We start from the raw sequence: 20,936 nt of genomic DNA on the forward strand, positions 1-20,936 counted from the left end.
AGGCATCTTCCACTTTGATTGCAAAGAGCGTGCATAAGCATTGATCATTGGGCATCGGCTAAACCGATCGTAAATCGCGCGCGCTTGTGTCGATCATTAGGCATCTTCCACTTTGATCGTAAAGAGCGCGCAATTCAGTATTGATCATTGGGCATCGGCTATATAGATCGTAAAGCACGTGTGTTTGTGACGATCACCAGGCATCAATCGTAAAGTACATGTGCCTGTGTCGATCATGCAGCATTGGTGAGGGTTACACTTCCGTTTTTAGCAAGCATATTGGCAACTTTCTTTCCTGGCGTACTGGCGTACATCCGAAAACGAACCTCCGGCATACACGCTGCACCTTCCTGACCATGGCATGAATTAAAAGTTCAATAAATGGTAAACCTTTGTTCTTACATGTCTTTCTTTAATTTAACCTAATATAGTAATACTAGGACACATATATAACGCGTAGTCAATATAGACTTATATTTTTTTGCAAATTATAAAAGGAAAAATTAAAGTGGGACCCACCGGTGGGTCACATCGCAACAATGGAAAGAAGACTGGGAACCACTGCCGTGAAGACCGTGAAGTGACAGTTGCAGGCTGCAAGAGCCAAGAAGCGTGTACGTAAAGCTGAAGGTGATATCATTGGCTTAGCCAATGATGGTGAGGATGCGGAAGCATTTAACTTTGCTAAAAAAATTGCCCCTGAGCACCCCAAACACCCAAAGAAAGTGGCATGACACTGATGACCAATTGACCATAGTGGCAAACCAGAGCTTTTTTAGAATCAGTTCATTTTTAACACGTTTCCTGCAACGGCTCCTTTGCTGCTATGCACAACACCTGCGATGTGACCCATCGGTGGCCCGGTGGGGCCTCTAGGCTAGAGGTAGCACTTTTAAATGCAATAAGTATAACAACAATGAAAAGAGAGGAAAAAGAAATAAGATAAATAAAAAGATTTAGAAATGAATATTAGAAAAATAATAATAATAAATAAATAAATAAATAAAATAAATAAAAATAGTACCGGTAAATAAATAGGCTACCCCTACCTACACAAAAAAAAGGAAAACCCTTGTGGGAGAAAGCCACTTAATCCAGTTGGGTTTTTCTAAAGAAAATAAAATTAATTTATGATGGAATACACAAAGATTTTATAACTTTAAGTGATGTAAGGACTTAAATTGCAAAATTAACTGGTTATTTCCCGAAACGCTCTTCAAACACGTGCTTTCGCTTCCAACGCAAACTGCCTCTCCAGTCTCCATCGGAAAGGATGTTCCACATGACGGTGATTCGAAGCGAGAAGAAATGTTGTCGCGTGGATGAGTTGCAGCGCAATTTTTAGCGCATTTTCTCATTTATGGAAAAAAACGCTATTGTGCTCGTCATGTCCGTCCGTCCGTGACCACGTTTTCGTCGATGAGAAAAAGGGCTCTGTCACTCACTGCAGTGAGTTCTGAGTTATATTTTTCAATTTATAGCCATGGCTCCTAGTGTTGGTTCGTGTTTCAATTTCTAGTAATCATTCTGGGACCTTGTATATATAAGCCATGCGAATACTTGTATACTTCAGTGAGCTCCCCACGCAGACATCGACAACAGAGGCTTGGGAGCTTCATAATCTTTAATCTTTCTTCATAGGACTTGCCTTTCAAGCCTGAAATTATCCATGTTGATTATGTATACATCCGTTGCATTATTTGTGAATACCGAAAGCGAAGAAAATTCGTATCAGTAATATCTCTATTGTAAAAAATTCGTATTAATAATATCTCCATTTGAAAACGGTTATTTATTCACGCTTCGTTGAAGTAACGGCTTAGAAATAACGTCAAATTTTTATTCCAGTAAATGAATTGTGTCCACTTGGGAAGAGCCCAACACGAAATTCATATTAATACTATATATTCAGTGGCAAATAAAAAATAAGGATACATCTTGACAGATCTACGTAGACGCACAATTGAGACGGTGGCGCCCAAATCTTGGGGCAATGCCGTCTCCTCGCTCTTTAGGGAAGGAGATAAGGTCCTTCGCAACCACACTAATGAAATATCCAGCTTCCTAGGTGGGCTGGGTTCATTGGTATACAGTCAATCTGGAATGCGTTTACTATGATATGCCAAATGTCTAAATAACAACTAATATGAGGTCTGGTAACTTGCCTAGACTTGCACTCGATTGCAGCTTGGCGCCGCAAATACATAATAGCCCATCATATAGTGTGGGACATTACCTGGATCTGAAAATTTATTCTTAGTGGGAGAATAGCAAAGTATTGCAAAACTGGGAGAGAATTAGGCAAAATCTGACTTAAAAATTCAATTTCAATGGTGTAAAATAATGTTTACACTTTCTTAAACGATGGTCGAATGGGCGTTCAATGCCCCACGTAGAATATAGTTTTGAACGGGCTTTTCAAAATAACATACTTAATATCAATTGCTCTAGAGTAACAAAAATTGTTGAAAAAGCCGGATCGTGTAGCGCAAAAACTCTCGCAGCTCAAGTTCCTGCAAACCTATGCAGGGTGGCCCAGTGGGGACAGTTCGGAGTATCAGGATTGCGGCAGAGAGGTGCGGGTTCGATCCCAGATTAATGCGAAAGTTCTGATCAGAATAGGCAAGGAGGAAGGGTGGTTAAGCATGGCAAAATTGGAGCAGTGAGTAGCATGCTCGAGACCGTAACAAGCTGTGAATGTTCTGCGTATTTAGAATAGGCGGCAGGTCTACCGGCGTTATCAAGGCCGAAACTGATTATTCGCGCTTTTTAGGACATTCAAGCCACTTGAATTTTTTGTCGTTGCTAGAACAAAAACATATGGAAAATTACATTCCCAACTAAATCACAAAATGAGATCATTAATGCTAAACAAATTACATTCGTTACGTAGCCACACGCTACTGAGAGGGGCCTAGGTATATTGCCTGGGTTTGAAAGGTAAACTTTGTAAGTTTGTTACGATACTAACTTTCATAAACTAAGAAATTAACACTAATTAACCATGCCAACCACCAATGAAGAATATCTTATTTAAATAGGATTAAACCGTTTCAAATTTTGCATAAGGAAGAACGAACGATTCTTACCCCAAATGAGATTCAAGCCAAAAACCGTACGAAGTAAAAGAAAATACCACGACAACAAAAGATCAATTCGTGGCTTAGGTTTTACGCTTGCCTACATGAAATCAAAGTCTCGTCAATGAAATAAATTGCGTGCTGAAACTGCTGCGAATAGTAGATTATTTGAGGGAAATGAGCATTGTACTACAAGACTGCATTACACAGTTGCGCACTGGGTTGCAGTGCGTTCCTTACGGAACAAAGAAGAAGCAAGCTTATTTGTATACATTCATACATAAATTGTGTAGTTACTTTATGAAAAATCAGTGAAACATGGCAATGAATTACATGTAGCAAATTACGAATATTCACAATGAAATGGTAAACGCAACCACAACGATTTAAAAATAAGTCAATTTATGGTTATGCTAAGAACACGTCAGGGGAACTGAAGACAACGTGTTGTTTTGGTCCAATTTCATTGCAGGAATGGCTTGCTCAACAACCATGGGCTTGCAATTAATACCTATTTTACTGTGATTTTCAATCAACATAAAAGACGAGCACGCGACTAGAGTGTTAGTCACAGCTATTTGACCTACCAAGAAAAATATATAAAAATCAAGGAGCCCAGGTAATCAAGCTGCAGCCCTAAATGCGAACACAGATGTTGGAATCAGACAGCGTACAAAAGACGGGCGTCAACAAGCACACGGAGTTTCTTTATGCCTAAGCATATGTTAACGTTGAGCTGAGGCTTCCTGTGGAAACAAAAAATATATTAAAATCAGGACGGACATTTACACATCTTACTAAAATTGCCACACAGACTCAAATAGAATTCAGCCGAACTTCATTATTATGGAAATCGTTGCACGAAAAATATTGATTACCAGCATATAAATTTAGTATAGAATAACATTATTGCAATTAGTTCAAGATTATAAACAAAGATGAGAAAAAATTTTGGTTAATAGGGAATGAAATCATACAAAGACAATAACAAATTGTAAAAATTACTAGCAAAAATAGTAAGATCTCCAGCGTAGAGCTGCATAGAATTAGAAAAATTATAGTTAAAATCAATAATAAACTGAATTTACAGTTATTACGGAAGAGCAATACCCAAATTCATCAGAAGTCATTCTATTTACTATTAGACCTAAAGCACACAAATTTTATACTATTGCAGTAACATACCACAGGTCACATTAAACACAGACACCTTGTGGCTTGTACGTTTTCTGCTTCAAGTTCAAATAAATGCATAATAATAATTGTGCAAACACCTTATAACTGAAATATTAAACTATAACTTATAACTCAAAGAACTGAATGCCAGAAGCTGAAATTTCTACAGTAGAGTCAAGTCACTCACACTGGCAGATTCAATGATAGGCGGCGGTGCCTTTGACAAATCTGCAGTACTGGGCTCAGGTTGTCTTTCCTTTTCTTTGTGGTATCTGTTGACCTGAACAGAAGTGATGTTCAGTTACCTATATATGAATCGCATTCAATAATCTAAAAATAGATTAAAAATGAGAATATATGAGAATATCCATCGTTTAATTCTGACATAAAATGAACAGGAACCCTCACATTTCGTGATGACAAATGTTTACTCTGATTGAACAAGAAATTGCACCCTTAAGAAAACGGGCAATAGGACTGCGTTCCTTTAGTCAACTAATAAGAAGAATTAATTTTAAGACTTGTTGACCCTATTACTGTACCTTTTATTAGAAAGATTGAGAAATTAAACTCACAAGAAGTTCTCAATAAAACTGGCATTATTTTTAACCAAACATGACCAATCAGAAAAAAAAGCTTACCATTTTCTGGATGAGTTCTACAAATCTAGGGGATTGTGGGTTGGAGGGGTCAATGGCGTGCACGCAGGCAGCAGTGTATGGGGGGTTAATAAACACGCCCTCCTCTACCACTATGTCCGCATTGTCGTTCCACCGCGTGTCATTAAAACTGAAAACATCACATTTGCATTAAATAGTTGCGTTATGATAGTTTATAATTCTGAAAACTGTTACTTTCCATGGCGCTAAGATCTGAAATCAAGTCTTTGGAACATCGGAAAGTTTGTTATCAGAAGCAGTAATTTCGACTGGATATATTCAAGAATTGCTGAAGAGCATAGGAAGAGCCATGCTTGTATTAGAACTAATTGCAACAACGCTTCTGCAACAATTGCACAATTACAAAAAAAATATTAATTCTTTGTGAGTTTCATGATTAAAATAGCTTACCACTTGGCTATACTAAGGTAGAGCTGCTGTCCATCTTTGGGGGCTTTGCAGTTCATTGAAGCATTGATTCTCTTCCGTTCTTGAACTGCTTTGTCCAGACGCTTACGCAACTGTAATTCAATTCCATTGAGATCACTTCTAATAGAATAAATACAATTAAATAAAAATACTTTTATTAAAATAAAAATGAAACATGGTTGCACAGTAAAGAAATGTGCAATTTGGCTTTCACTTCAGTTTTGACGAACTGAAATATTTATGATATATCAGAAGTTTGCTTAAACTTCAAATTGTGAATATAAGAGCTGACTTTGACATATTTAATACTTCATCTCAGATGCCAAGTTCGAATCCAGTTATTAATTATATTATTTTTTTTCTGTATAGCTCAAGGTAGTAAGTCATCACATTAACATTAATAAACATTCCAGAATGTATCGATGAAATGTAATATTGTCTAACCAATTGAGCCTGATAAGTTTGCAATTAACTAAAACTATCATAATTTACAAATAATTTAGAGGCAAATAATCAATACCTCATAACCAAATAAACTGTTATCAAAAACGACTAAATTTTACTTGTCTTATCTCACATAGAAAGTTTCTTCTCTGATGGCTGATACCTATGAGAATGATACGAGTGCACATAATGTACAAATAAACAACCAAATGTGAGTCATCAGGTTAGGATAACTTCTGGAAAAAATCAATAAAGCCTTAGGAGAACTTAGGAGAAAATCAATAAAGTCATACAAACAATTATTTGAAGTAAAGCACTCACAACAGATATAGAAATCTCGGGTAGGGGGGGAGGAGTTGTGGAGCTCTCTGGCTCATCTGCTATGTGGATGCTCTTCACTTTATTCATGTAGATTGTGTGGATGTTGCATGTGGTTGTCTTACTGTTGCTCGCAGGCTTTTCTGAAAAATATATATTTCATATAATCAACAAAGATCATAACCTGAATTATATAAAATACTAAAATACTATTGTTGCTTTTAATATATACATGCATCACAATCCATTAGACGAAGAAATATCTATGACAACTTGACAGACAAAAACGGTGATGGAAAAGATGATATGCACAAAAGTGAAACAACAACTTTGCTAAAAAACCTGGCATGAATTTGTAAGGAAGCTTAAATGTTTGAATTAAATGATGAGCTCATGTTTGAAAACATCAAGACAAACATGCATCTTATGTTAAATATGCAGAAAATGTATATGTATCAGTATTGCCCTATTGTCAAGAATGGAAATAACATGAGAATGGATGATTTCAAATGCAGTTTTGGTTAATATACAATTAGGAGCTAATAATTTGCTGTGAAATATACATTGACTGCAGGCAGTGACAACCAGCAATAATACTGTTAACTGTGAAAAAAATAGAATCAAAGGACTTACTTAATACCAATAATCTTGCTTTCTGATCAAAAGCCATAACTTCCCCAGTGATTTCCTCCTGCACAGCTGTTGTGACGGTTACAGTTGAACCGATGGTAAAAATATCTGTGTCTGCCATTGCAACTGGAAGCCCCTATAATAGAACAAACATTGTATGATTAAACAACCATCAACCATATCAACATCATATAGATATGTTTAACACTGTAATAGAATGAAGAAAACACTTACAGAACACTCGCTCAAAAAATTAATAATTTCCTTCATTGCAAGTGAAATTCCTTTATTACTATATAGCATTACTCTAAGCTTTGAAAAATGAATACCTAGCTTAGATCATTCAATTTAGAAAAATCTTAGACAAATTATATCAAATTGAAAAACTTGAAAGCAGATTTTGTACTGATTGAATAAAATTAGAATTTTTCTAACAAGATTTAAAGTGCAAACATAGGTATTGAAGAGATAAATAGATGAGACAGATAGAGCACCATGTGAACTGAGAAAATGAAAATTTTACGATTTCTCACAAAACCTTGCAACCTAAAAAAGGGCAAGAAAGCAATACAAAACTGGATTCCCTCTGTAGTGAAAAAAATGATAATTTTTGCACTTCTAGGGTGAAATTATGATTTGGTATACGGTAATATGTGTACGTACATGACTGGGCAAATAAGTTTGCATCACAAAAATTGATTAATAGTTTATGATTGGTCATGGATGCCAAATTAAGTTCAAGATGACTGATGGAGAGCTCGAAAATACACCAACACCTCAAGCTAAAAGGCCAAAGTTTACCGCCAGGCATGCCTAGTGCTTGCTTGAAAAATTCAGTCACAGCTCAAAGAGTAGATGTTTTCTACACTTGATAGCAAGCACAGCAACACATTTCCCCCAATACTATCAGAAACCACCCATAATGGTGCCAAATTTCAAGCAGGAAAATTAGGAAGAAGCCAACCATGAAAAAGAAAAAATTACCATGCTTGTGGAAAATTTTTACTATTTCTATAGCCCTCGACTTATGTGAAAATGGTACATTTTAACCAATGGCTTTCATAATTAACCCTAATTGCATCGGGTGGACAGGAAATCATCCATCATTTCTAATAGGCTTCATATAAACCACAAATCTCACAGCCTTGTCTTTCAAGATACTCTTCAACTGAGATCTATTCTTGCTTTCTTGGTGTCTGATCAATAACATTTTAGCCATTTTGATCTATAATAATTAGGTAGGTCATTTAGCAACAGGGTTGGCAATTTTTTTGATTTATTTTATTTTTTTTATTTTTTCAGCTTTTTTGTCTTTTTTGAGGTGTTATTTTTTATGTTGCAATTAGCCTACTAACAATAACAGTATATGGATCATAATGGATGGCTAAAAAGGGCACTTATTGACTCCAATAATGGCCAACATGCCAAGGTGGTGTTTACCACTTAGGGATTTTTGGGTAAACAATTAGCCCGATCTATTCATTAGCCTTGTAAAGTTTGTATGGAGCAAGGTAATGAACTAAATATTGACCATTTAACTGGCTTCAATATACAAAAAAACTTCAGGAATGCAGATCTCCTAAACATTGAAGAGTCACATAACAGATAGGTAGCTGATTGCACAGTGCACAGCACTATTAATAGATCTACTAGTTTTATGTCCTATAAATCTACCAGACTCTACCTTCTATACACACCGACTAGTAGTGACTGAGTGACTGACTGCACTGTTCCCATTTAATTCAAACCAATAAACCAATACTAAACATAAACTGAACGATAACCAAACAAACCTCATATGACTTGAAACTAGACTCAAGTTATGAGAAAAGCTAACACTGTTTGAAATAAACATGTGCACAATTCAAATATTTTATATCCATTCACTGCATTTAATTATTTTATATATAGTTATGAGAAAAGCTAACACTGTTTGAAATAAACATGTGCACAATTCAAATATTTTATATCCATTCACTGCATTTAATTATTTTATATATAGTGTTATAATTGTAATTGTTTTTTTTTCTAGTTTTAAATTCACATATTTAAAGATTGAAATTAAATATTTTAATTAGAATACTTGTATTAGGGTGGAAAATCTTTCTAATTGCCTAAAAGGTCAATACAATCTCAACCCCTCAATATACAGGGTGGAGCAGAACCGATTGAGCAGTTTTGAGGTAAAATAAATGAGTAATGGAGGTACATAAAGAAGAAAGTTCATTTTCCTAGAGGTTAGCATAACATACCATTAAGAATACTTATGTTTTGAAAACAATATCTGGAAGATGGGGCTGTTAGCTGCAACACACTGTTGGAGTCGTTCTCAGAGGAGGGAGTAACCATGACAGTGAATTCCGATTGCTATGCTGCAATGTTGCAAAATTTTTTGCAGCCCATGATGGAAAACCTTGTTGAAAATGAGGCATTGAGAGACGTGTGGTTCCAGCAGGATGGGGCTACAGCTCACACAGCTTGAATGTCACTCAATGTTTTGAAACGCATTGTTTCCCGTAGGTCTGGTGTCTCTGAGGGGTGATTTACAGTGGCCTGCATGGTAACCTGATTTGAGCATTTGCGATTTCTTTCTTTGGGGACATCTAAAAGAAAGGTGTTCAGAAGTCGCCCTCACACCCTACCACAGCTAAGGGAACAGATTATTGCAGCAGAGGTTATGGCCATACCTTGCCATATGTGTGAACATGCTGTAGGAAACTTCCGAGAACAACTCCAACAGTGTGATGCAGCAAAAAACCCCATCTTCCTGATATTGTTTTCAAAACATAAGTATTTTAAATGGTATGTTATGCTAATCATGAGGAAAATAAACTTTCTTCTTCATGTACCTCCATTACTCTTTTATTTTGCCTCAAAACTGTTCTATTAGTTCTGCCCCACCCTGTATAAGCTAGCTAACACATTTAAATTGTATATTGTAATCAATATATAACAAATAGTTAAATAGTTAGACTACTTATAGCCTTACAAGAATTAGATAGGCTGCTAGCTACGTACAATGTAATGCACTCTTGATGCCTCTGTACCAAAAACATTCCATTTATTGGAACCTAACACACACTAAAGGCAACAAGTTTATATACCAATTTGTCATTCATAGTACATTTATACTAAACCATGAATAACAATACCTCAATATAAATTAAAGATTGCCACTCAATATTTTTATATATATGAAAAAATCAAATAAATAAAAAAAAAATAAAAAAAATCATGATTTTTTTTATAAAAAAAATCAAGTGATTTAATCACATGATTTAATCATTTTGATTTAATCATTGCCAACCCTGTTTAGCAAACTCCATACTAACTTTTATTACCAAGTGAGCTGCTTTGCATATCAGCAGCAAACTTTGCTCTTGTCAGATTCACATTTAATGTTCCAGAAGCTACTCAGGTGGGAGATACTGGAGCTTTCCACTGCGATCATGCATCTCATTTCATGCAGTTTTTGCAATGGCAGGCAATAAACTCACAGACAACAAGATCAAAAACTATTGGAATAAATGAACTGTAAGGAAGAAACCAGCAATGAAGATGCACATGCACCAGCAATGAAGTTACACATGCACCAGCAATAAAGATGCACATGTTCTCAAGCACACACACAAACGTTAATACATAACGACACAATAATATAGAGCGGTCAGAGTTGTCTTACACAGAAATGGCTCTGCTGGAGTCCAAAAATTTGGTTGTTACACACTAATAATATTTTTTAATGGTTTCAAGTTCAGAATTGTTTGTTTAAGGACTGCATTTGATGGGAAACATTCTATAATTTTGCCTAGTAAAACAATCTATAACAATGCCTAGTAAAGTAATTGCATCATATTTAAGATGGAAAGCATCTAAAATATACTTAGCAGGACGGAGGATAGAAATCGGTGCTCACAAGGTTGTAGCATGACAGGATAACTCAAGGTTTTGAATTTCAGTGCAAGTGTAAATGAGAAAGGTGAACAAAAACTGAGAAAATTTATTTAATGCCAAACAAAGTGGGTGAACAGCAGCCAGTTAAAGAACAGATAGGTAACCATTTCTGATGGTTTGAACAGTAGGGAAAATTTGCTGTTATCAGTAAAAGTAAAAAGTGGGACAAGCATGCTGCCGCTGGCCTGCTTGTATTGGAGCGCCCAGCCCTCCTGCTACTATTGGAGCAAGTGCACTACTATTTTTGGCCACTGTGCTCCTCGATTACATATTCAGAAAAAAAATTCCATGACTTTTCCATGACCTGGTTCTAGTAATCTTTGAATGTTAACTGAATAGAGAGTAGTTGGCACCAGTGTGGAATTCCAGAAGGGTAATATATTAACTGGTAAACATAGCAAATCGGAAAGCATGACCTAAAAATCTGGAAAGGCCAGCATACTTCCACTTTCAGTCCATCATCATCACTGACAAGTCTCTGCAAGCTGCCAGCCTGCCACAGCTGTTTCATTGGAAAAAACAGAGCTTATATCATCACAGTAACAAGGATCCAATCAACGCTTGAACGCATCCAACGTCACAGTCAAATGAATCCAATCATTGCTAGAACGTGTGCAACGTCAGTCACAATAATCCACTCAGCATCAGAATGTGTACAACGTCACAGCCACTGCAATCCAATCAGCATTAAAAGCTAGAATGGACCGCCCCAAATGCACACAATGTTAACACACTGATGCTAATTTAATGCATTATGCTACACTTCTTATTTCAAGAGTGTATACAATAATGTAGTTATGTCACTATTGATGGAAATCGCAAAGAATAACATCTTCACTATGTACATTCACTCAAAAATACATGAAAAATTACATAGGATTTAATCCACGAATACAAAACTGACCACTGATACAAACTCCTTCCGTTGCAATCAGGAATGCCATCCCAACAAAAAACGTAAACAAAGAAGGTAGCAGGGATACCAACAAATGATACATCAATATAGTCATGTGAAAAAATGAAAGACACAAATTCTCTTATTTTACAAATTTATTAGTAACTAAATGGTTTAATAGCCTTCGTAAATGTTAGTGCATGCATGCAGAATTGATCGTGTGCAACAGCCAAGGTGGCGAGAATGTAATGATGGTTAGTGTTTACTTGTTAGTTCTTGTTACACAATCGGTGTGCGAGGTAGCTACAGTGCATTAACTGCAGATAAATCTCCCAAACTTAGAGACGATAATTGAGTGAAAACTTTACATGATATATTGTGAGCCTTCCAAAGTTTTAATAATGAAGAAATCACAAGGTTCACAGAATCTAAAGGTTTGAATGCTAAATTGTCAAGTACTGTACTCCATTCTAATCAGTCAACTGAGTCAAGTGTCATGTTGTGCATTGCCTTTTCGTCAAGAAGTTTCTCCAATTGCCGATGAGTTTATCCTCAATTTGAAAGCTGACTCAAAAAGTAGGTGCAATAAATGCTTTTTAGCGCATTTTCTCATTTATGGAAAAAATGCACTAATGTGCTCACCATGTCCATCTCTCTGTCCGTCCCTCTGCCCGTGACTTCAAGTTTTTGTCAATGAGAAAATGCGCTCTCTGTCACTCACTGCTGTGAGTACTAAGCTATATTTTTTAATTTAATTTGAAACCATTATGTAAAACCTAACCTGCGAGGACTTTCAATTGTCTATCCTGCTACGGTGAGCGCCAGTTTACTGAGGCATCCCGGTAGCTGGGACTTTAAGACCAAGAACATTGTAGCCTGGATGTTAGGCAATACAGCAAAAATACAGTAAAATTGGACATACTTTGAATGGCAAGAGTAAATAGTATTTTCTTCTGTAGATCCCTCTTGCTTATCTGTGAGTGACACGCACAATCAACAATCTTGGGACCTTCACTGTGTTGCCTGACGTAACGTTCATGCCTATTTCCTAGGCTGATTTCTGACAGCCTACAAACCTGTTTCTAGTTGTCTGGAAAGTTTTTTTCAAGGCAGAACGTTTTTTTAGTGAACCACTAATTTTAGAATTCCACCCTGGTTGGCGCAGCAGAACCAAACTTTGCCAGGAAATGTACACATAGTGATAAACCAGAGATTTCTAGAATCAGTTCATTTTTAATTTCCTAATTTTCTCTAGCTTTAAACCAATTTCTTATGCATGGAAATGCTGGTATCCAGGATACTTTACTGGTCTACTTATAGGACTCAAAAATGAACTTGAGAGAGAGTCTAAAAAAATCCCATGACTTTCCAGGCCTGAAAAATTAAAAATAAAATTCCGGCACTTTCCCGGTTTTCCATGACCAGTAGGGTAAACGCACCATATTCCAACATCGTGGGTAATTCCGATACTTCTCAACTTTTTTCTTTATAGTCATACTATTTATGTCATACTATTGAGCACCAGATTTGCACAAAACACTAGGTCTGGCGGGTAAATGTTAAGATCCTCAGAGCGAAAGTCCACGTCACCCAGTGAAAACATCAAAAAAAGTGTCAAAGTTGATAGTTGACCTTGCTCTGCCAAATAGTGATAAACTGTTTGTGTAGAAAGAATATTATGGTTTGCAAGTTTTAAATAAGTCTGTGAATATATTAGGAATCCTTTAAGTATACTTGTATTTCCTGATTTTAAGTGGTAAATAAATTAATAGGTGATTAAGTTAAGAGACGGTTTTAGACACATAAAAACTAATTCCAATATAGCTCAGAATTAGACACACACAGCTCGTTCCGAGCTATGTCGTATTCCGATACAGCTCACACAGGGTCAGAATTCCAACACAGGGCGCCAGAATTATGAATTACGGTTGTGAAGCATTGTCAGAGTCTCACAATATGCCAAATTTAGTCACACACAACGTCAGAATTCAGCAATTTTGCAGATATGAATTCTAAAGGCTTTTCAATAAATAAGGCAACGGTTTGTGATGTTACATCGTTACTGGCGCATAGTGTGGTGTTTTGGGTGACATAAAGCAATCAGAACCTGAGCTGCGCATACGGTGATCTTTTTATAGCCATTCATTTCTTGCTACATCCTTTGTCAGAATATGGTGTGTTTACCTTATGCACCCTATTTAGAAGGCATTTAGAATACCACCATGATGCACAGCATGACAGCATAGTGTGCAGATGCCGCAGAGTGAGAGTGTCAAAGCAGGGACTTTTTAGACTCTTCCTCAAATTCATTTTTGAGTACTATAAATAGACCAGTAAAATTTCATGGATACCAGCATTATCACACATAAGAAATTGGTTTAAATCTTGAGTAGATAAGGAAATTAAAAATGAACTGATTCTAAAAAATCTGTGGTTTGTCACCAAAAACTTACTATGCTAGTATGCTGCATAGTGCATGCACAGTGGTTTGAAAATTTTTATTTACAACCCAAATATTTTTGACCATTCATTCACAATTCACATTAAATTCCAATGGGTAATCAAGTTGACCAAACACTGAAACAGTCCAAACCAAACTGCTTTCAAGTTTCTAAAAGAAGGTTGGGTAGGTAGGTACTACTACTAGGGTAAACACGGTATATTCCGACACATTAAGGATGCATCAAGAAATGAAAAACTATAAAAAAAAAACCAGATGCGTTACTCAAGTTCTGTTTGCTTTACGTGACTCTCAAAACACTGCACTACGCGCCAGCAACAATGAAACGTCACAAAGTGTTGCCATATTTATTTAAAAGCCTTCAGAATGCAAACCTACCAAATCCCTATATTCCAACACTGTGTGTGACCAGGCATGGAATATATCTACTTGGTGAGCCGCAACTGAATTTTTTGAGCCGTGGTTTTATGGATTTGCCAGCCGTGATTCCATTTCTTTGAGCCGTGATTCCATTTCTTTGAGCTGTGATTCTATTTCTTTGAGCCATGATTCCATTTCACCGAGCTGTGATTCCATTTCACCGAGCCTTGGAATTCCATATCTTGGCCATGAAAAGCCATTTACAAGGCACAAATTTATTTACAACGTCCATGCATCATGATGCACGTGCTACCCCAAATCTCTAATTTACCCTAAAACAGTCAAATGGCAACAATAAAATTTGTCTTTACTGTGAGTTGAGGCTGTTGAGCACGTGTTAATGCAGTCTGACGGCTTTGACATGACCGCAACTATGCGCGATCTTCAACAAAACGTTTACCGTAGTTGATTTGTTTACATTACAATGTTTATGTTTTTTCTGCAGGATATTTTGGCGGGAACGGTAAAGCAATGCGGATTGTGGAAGTTGAAAATTTTATGAAGTGACATGTTTGCGAAGTGCAAACCGCGATTTTTCAATCAAACAAAAATTTATGACATTCGAGCCGCAAGATTTCATACCTACTGAAATTATATGATATTAGAGCCACGATATTTCAGACAAAAATAGGACTTTTCCAGCCCTGTGTGTGACTAAATTTGGCAAGCTGTGAGACGAATTCTGGCCGCGCCTCAAACTCTACTAATACGTAATTCTGACATCCTTGTGTTTGAATTCCGATCGCTGTGTGAGCTGTATTGGAATACAACACGGCTTTGAATTAGAACACTATTGAATATTGAACACTACCTAATTAGGCTTTTAATTAACAGCTATTAAGCTTTTAATTAAGAAAATTTTAATTTTTGCACACAGCTTGGAACGAGCTGTGTGTGTCCAATTCAAGTTGTGTCAGAATTAGTTTTGATGTGTCTAAATCCGTTTCTCAACTTAATCATCTATTAATTTATTTACCACTTGAAATCAGCATATACAAGTATGAGTGAAGTATACTTAAAGGATTCTTAATATATTCACAGATGTATTTAAAAGTCTCAAACCATAATATTCTTTCTACACAAACAGTTTATCACTATTTGGTAGAGCAAGGTCAACTATCAACTTTGACACATTTTTCGATGATCTCACAGGGTGGCATGCACTGTCTATCTTCGGATCTCAACATTTTCCCGCCAGATGGCCCAAACCTAATGTTTTGGCAATAGTTTGGCATGCAAAGGTATGACGTCACTATTTCAACCATCAACAAATGCGTGGAACTAAGACAGAGCTTAATATAAAGGAAAAACTAGAGAGGTGTCGGAATTGCCCATGATGTCGGAATATACCGCGTTTACCCTAGGGCCTAGGTACTAGACTCAGGATGGAATTCTAATATTGACGGTTCATATATTATTCCCGATACACCTACACCAGTTTTTCGATACAACATTATTTGAGGCAAAAAAATGAACTTCTTATAGGCTTAAAACACGTAGGTATGGGTATGCTAAGTTTCTATAAGGTAATTCACTTGGAAATGTTGCGTGCCAGCAAGGCTGCAGGCGCAGCTTTCACTCAACAATTAAAATTCTACAAAGTATTAGTTTGTTAAAGATTTGTCTCTTAATATGACTGCAAAGAAGTAAACTTAATAAAGTAATTACAGGCTTTACAGCTACCGTGACTACGCTGTCAAGCAGACTTTTCGATCATGATGCACACACTAATCACGCAATTCATGGGAGTGAGAATACATAGAACAACAAAAGCAGTCGCCCGGCATGCAACTGCAAAAACAAATGATGATCGCGGCAGCGGCGGCACGGATCATAACGTTAATATAGTCAATGCAAGAGAATGATTAATTATGATATTTCTGATAGAGATTTGAAATATTTTTGGAAGCCTAAAACTATAACAAATTATTTCGTTACTTTGACATGGTTGATTTCAAAATAAATATTTTAATGCGAATTCATGAAAAACGTTTAAAATAAATTGAATAATGTTCATTTATATCTATAGGTGGGAGTAATTCGAGTAATTCATTATCCTTTAAATAAGAATCTTTGCATTGAAACTTCTGGAAGATGTGTCCACCGCAATATTTGTACAGTGGTATCAAGAGTCAAAGCCATCAACCGATCGTTGGATGGCCACAAATATGTCGCATCGTTCTACCTATTACAGTCAATAGAACCTAACTAAACTCTTCATCAATAGGACAAAAAGCTTATGTATCAAACATACGTGGTAGTACAATAAATTTTGAGATCTCCAGTCATGAGACTTAAATTCATACCCATAGGTGATCTTGAATTTCTGCACTGCATTCAATTAAGCAATTTGTAAAATCATAAATTTCAAATAGGTACCAACTTTTTCAATTTAATTCTGAATGAGTCGCGTCTGTTGATTAGTGTTGAATTCTAATAGGGATCATTAATTTTTGCATCATATTTCTGAAAATCAGGTATTGCATTTCTTTTAAATTAAAAACATTCTTTTACATCAAAAACAACAATTTTTTTCTTACAGCTTCTTTGATAATTGATGATCTCACTCATATAACTTAATATTTTAAATTTAATGATTTTGTCATTTCGATGACTAAACTTTCTTTGGTTCATTAAAAAAAATAATTACTGCTTATAAACAACCAACGTTTTCTAAAAGACACAAGACGTTTAAAAACTTGCCATGGGAGACAAAATCATTCAGGATTTGAAGTGAAGTGAAGTTATTAAGACAAATTCGACATTATAGGGCAAAAACATGAATAAATTTGTATTTAGAAGCGTATCAATTGATGTTTAAATTTTGAAACAATTTTCCATCATTTAAATGTCACTGTGAAATATAGATCAAATCTATTTATTATGAAATTGCACTTTACAAGACCAAAACAAGGTGTCTGACACAGTCTTGTCTAATGTCAAGTCAACACAATGTTGCCATACGCCGTGAAATATTAGCAGTTTATTCCATCATTCCGTGTGGATTCGAGAACTTTGTTGGTATTGGTGAAATTGTGAGAATTTTCTGCAAAAGTTTACGTAATTTTTATTTTTTTATTTTGGAACATATTCATTACAAAATTTGTCAATACGGATACATGACTAGTGATGTATTGGAGGGAAGAGTCGCCGACTTTTTATCGGTTTTCGAACCACACGCAAGCGAGTTGGAGGAAGTGCAGGTATCCGCAGTTTCTGACGAGCTCAGTGTAAGAGTATGATTTAAATCTTGAGTAAATAAGGAAATTAAAAATGAACTGATTCTAAAAAATCTCTGGTTTGCCACTATGGACTAGACTATTAGACGGATAAATTTTAGACATCACATCATTCACATGCCGAGTCAACAAAGATAGATATGATCATTTGTAGCGATTATAACTGGCACAAAGACCTTGAAAATTACTTTGCAGCTTGCACGTTTTCAAGAATATGATAACAAATCAAATCAACAATATAGGTATAGCCCATGGTCAGGAAGATGTGCCAGGTGCGCGGGAATTTATTTTGTCATTTTAACGACCTGCGCGTTGCGCCGTACTATGCTGGTAAAAAAATGCGCCGTGCGCCATACTTTAGAAAGCTAAAATAGTTATACTATTTTAGTCGACAATATATGCGAGTATCTTGACTACGCGAGACGAACTGACAATAATAAAATGTAAGACATGTCCGGGTTACTTCTGACTCTTCTGCTTGTCCGCCTTGTCGGATACTGAACGTACGGTAATCGTAAACTGCGGCTATTATACATACAAAATGTAAACAGACGGTGTAGGTGTTCAGTGTTGCCATATGACTTTGGGGAAAATTTCTTCTAAAATAAAGTTCTAGATTTCTCATTCACCAAATTTCCGTATCAAGAAAAATCATATATTATTGAAAGATAATTAAAGGCATACTGTACTGAGTAATGTGAGTATTACGTCTGTTCCTCCACAAACTGCTCGTGCGCGGCAGCGCAACGTAGAATTGATGGCCGGGATTGCGCGAACACGTGCGCGAAGAGAATCAATTTTCATTACATTGCGCCAACTGTGCACAGCAATAGCTTAAAAAAAGTGAAAATGCGCGGGAAAATTCACCGAAAACATACATCATCCTGAGCTGGCATGGAATATATCTACTTGGCGAGCCCCGACTGAATTTTTTGAGCCTTGGTTTTATGGATTTGCCAGCCGTGATTCCATTTCTTTGAGCCGTGATTCCATTTCACCAAGCCTTGACTTCCATATCTCGGCCATGAAATGCCATTTACGAGGCGCGAATTTATTTACAAAGTCCATGCATGTGTTATCCCAAATCTCTAATTTTACCCTAAAACATTTCGATGTTAAGGTTGAGGCCCCAGAGCAGCGGTGAGGCCTTCAGCTGTACGTAAGGCCCTGAGGCGCACGTGTCTGTGTTGATGTAGGCCACGGCCCGCTGGGCCAGCTGCATCTCGTGCTCCTGTGGAGCCAATCACTCATGTTGTGGGGCCAATCACTCATGTTGTGGCTATCACTGAAGTTGTGGGGCCAATCACTCATGTTGTGGGGCCAATCACTCATGACCCCCCCCGCTGAGCCGGACCGGTCGATGCTCTTGCAAACGCATAAGTACTCACAATAATTCCCTGCCACCATGCATGCCTGGTTCAGAGGAGGGCAACCAAGCTTATCGCAAGCCTCAAGGACAAGCCGTACCCAGAACGCCTCACCTCGCTCGGTCTACCCAGCTTGGAGCACAGAAGACTAAGGGGGGACATGATCGACGCTTTCAAGTACGTCCACGGCGCCTACGAAGCTGACCGCCCCCAGCTGCACCTTCATGACGGCAGAGATACCCGCGGGAACAGCCTGAAACTCGCCAAGGGCCGGTGCAGACTGAACATCAGAGCCGGCTACTTCTCCTACAGAGTCGTGTCAATATGGAACAGCCTGCCAGACAGCGTCATCACTGCCCCCTCCTCTATTAACGCCTTCAAGATCAGGCTTGAAAAGCACTGGGCAACACGCAGAGAACAGTACGACCCCGAATGCTGTCATTAGTTACCCTTTTGGCATTTCTAGACTAACTGCTAGCCACGCATGCGAGAAGTAGTCAAGAAGCAACGGGCAACCCAACTAGGCCAAATAGTCAAGAAGCAACCCCCCAACCAGGCGTGGTGAACAGGCCACAAGGCCTTTTACACTGAACTTATCAAGTATCAAGTATCAAGTAGTGTGCATTGTCTCGCTTTGGATCTCAATATTTTCCCGCTAGATGGCCAAGACCTAGTGTTTTGGCATTAGTTCGATGCACAAATGTATGACGTCACCATTTCAACCATCAACGAACGCATGGAACTAAAACAAAGCTTAATACCTACAAAGGAAAAACTAGAGAGGTGACGCCACGGAATTACCCACGATGTCGGAATATACCGCGTTTACCCTAAGAATTTGCCTAAATCATAGTGGCAAACCAGAGCTTTTTTAGAATCAGTTCATTTTTAATATCCTCATTTACTCAAGATTTAAACCAATTTCTTAAGTATGATAATGCTGGTATCCAGGATACTTTACTGGTCTACTTATAGGACTCAAAAATGAACTTGAGGGAGAGTCTAAAAAACTCTCTGCTTTGCCACTATGGCCTAAATTTGCTTTGGAATATCAATGTAGCCTAGGATAATGAATACTTTATACACACGCCTAGAAAAAAATATTACAATAGCCTAGTTGGCTCCAGAAATGTCAATATAAATCTGATCAGATTGAATTATTAGAATTGTATGGAAGGTACCTATCCTATAGTCCTATACTGGGTCAACGTTCAATTTTATCATTTTCATGACACAGAAATCTTTTCGAAAAATCATTGACCGAGCTTTTTTCTCACCGGTTTTCGAAATGTCAATATAGATGAGTCTCATGTATGTTCACAACGTCAAGAAAAAAACTACAAGTGCTGAAATTTAGTATTGTTTCATTATGACACACACAGTGCGTGAAGCGTGTAAATGACCTGCAATGCACAGTTTAGTTAGCGGAAATACCTTCGATTTAGGAGCATGACCAACCGGGATATAAGAGCATAACATGTCGCTAAATTTGAAACGCCTACTAAGATTTTTACTTAAATTGATGCGTACTTTTTTCGATTGCGGTACATACTCTAAAATTTCAATTTTTCCTTACACAATTGTCAATAAATGATACGCAAAGGAATTGGGAACGGATTTTTCAGCTACGACAGATTTGAAATATTCCTTAACAAAAATAAATTTTCCTGCGGCATGTAGAATAATGAAAACGATGGTGATAGTGCCTGGTTTATATAATAATAAATTCAAACCATTATAATCAAAAAAATAACGCCATGTGAATAGATGCGACCGCGTGATGGATTTGGATTTGGTGCGTGGTGACTAAAAAAAAGGACATTCTCGAGTCAGGCCCTTACAACGGCCATCAGCCACATATCGC

General features: G+C 37.0%; 1 protein-coding gene across 1 annotated transcript; it reads right to left on the minus strand.

Moving 5' to 3' along the window:
• Positions 1-3,686: 3,686 nt before the first annotated feature.
• LOC108667968 (protein LSM12 homolog) lies at positions 3,687-20,497 on the minus strand (the record flags this gene model as incomplete). The annotated part of the gene is given in 7 exon segments (XM_018155081.2): positions 3,687-3,826; positions 4,444-4,536; positions 4,898-5,045; positions 5,327-5,436; positions 6,110-6,249; positions 6,740-6,872; positions 20,350-20,497. Coding segments are annotated over 6 exon segments (630 nt in total). The 5' UTR covers positions 6,858-6,872; positions 20,350-20,497.
• Between the last annotated feature and the right edge of the window lie 439 nt (positions 20,498-20,936).

The sequence above is a fragment of the Hyalella azteca genome, unplaced genomic scaffold, assembly GCF_000764305.2.
Source record: "Hyalella azteca isolate HAZT.00-mixed unplaced genomic scaffold, Hazt_2.0.2 contig1933, whole genome shotgun sequence".
NCBI lineage: Eukaryota > Metazoa > Arthropoda > Malacostraca > Amphipoda > Hyalellidae > Hyalella > Hyalella azteca.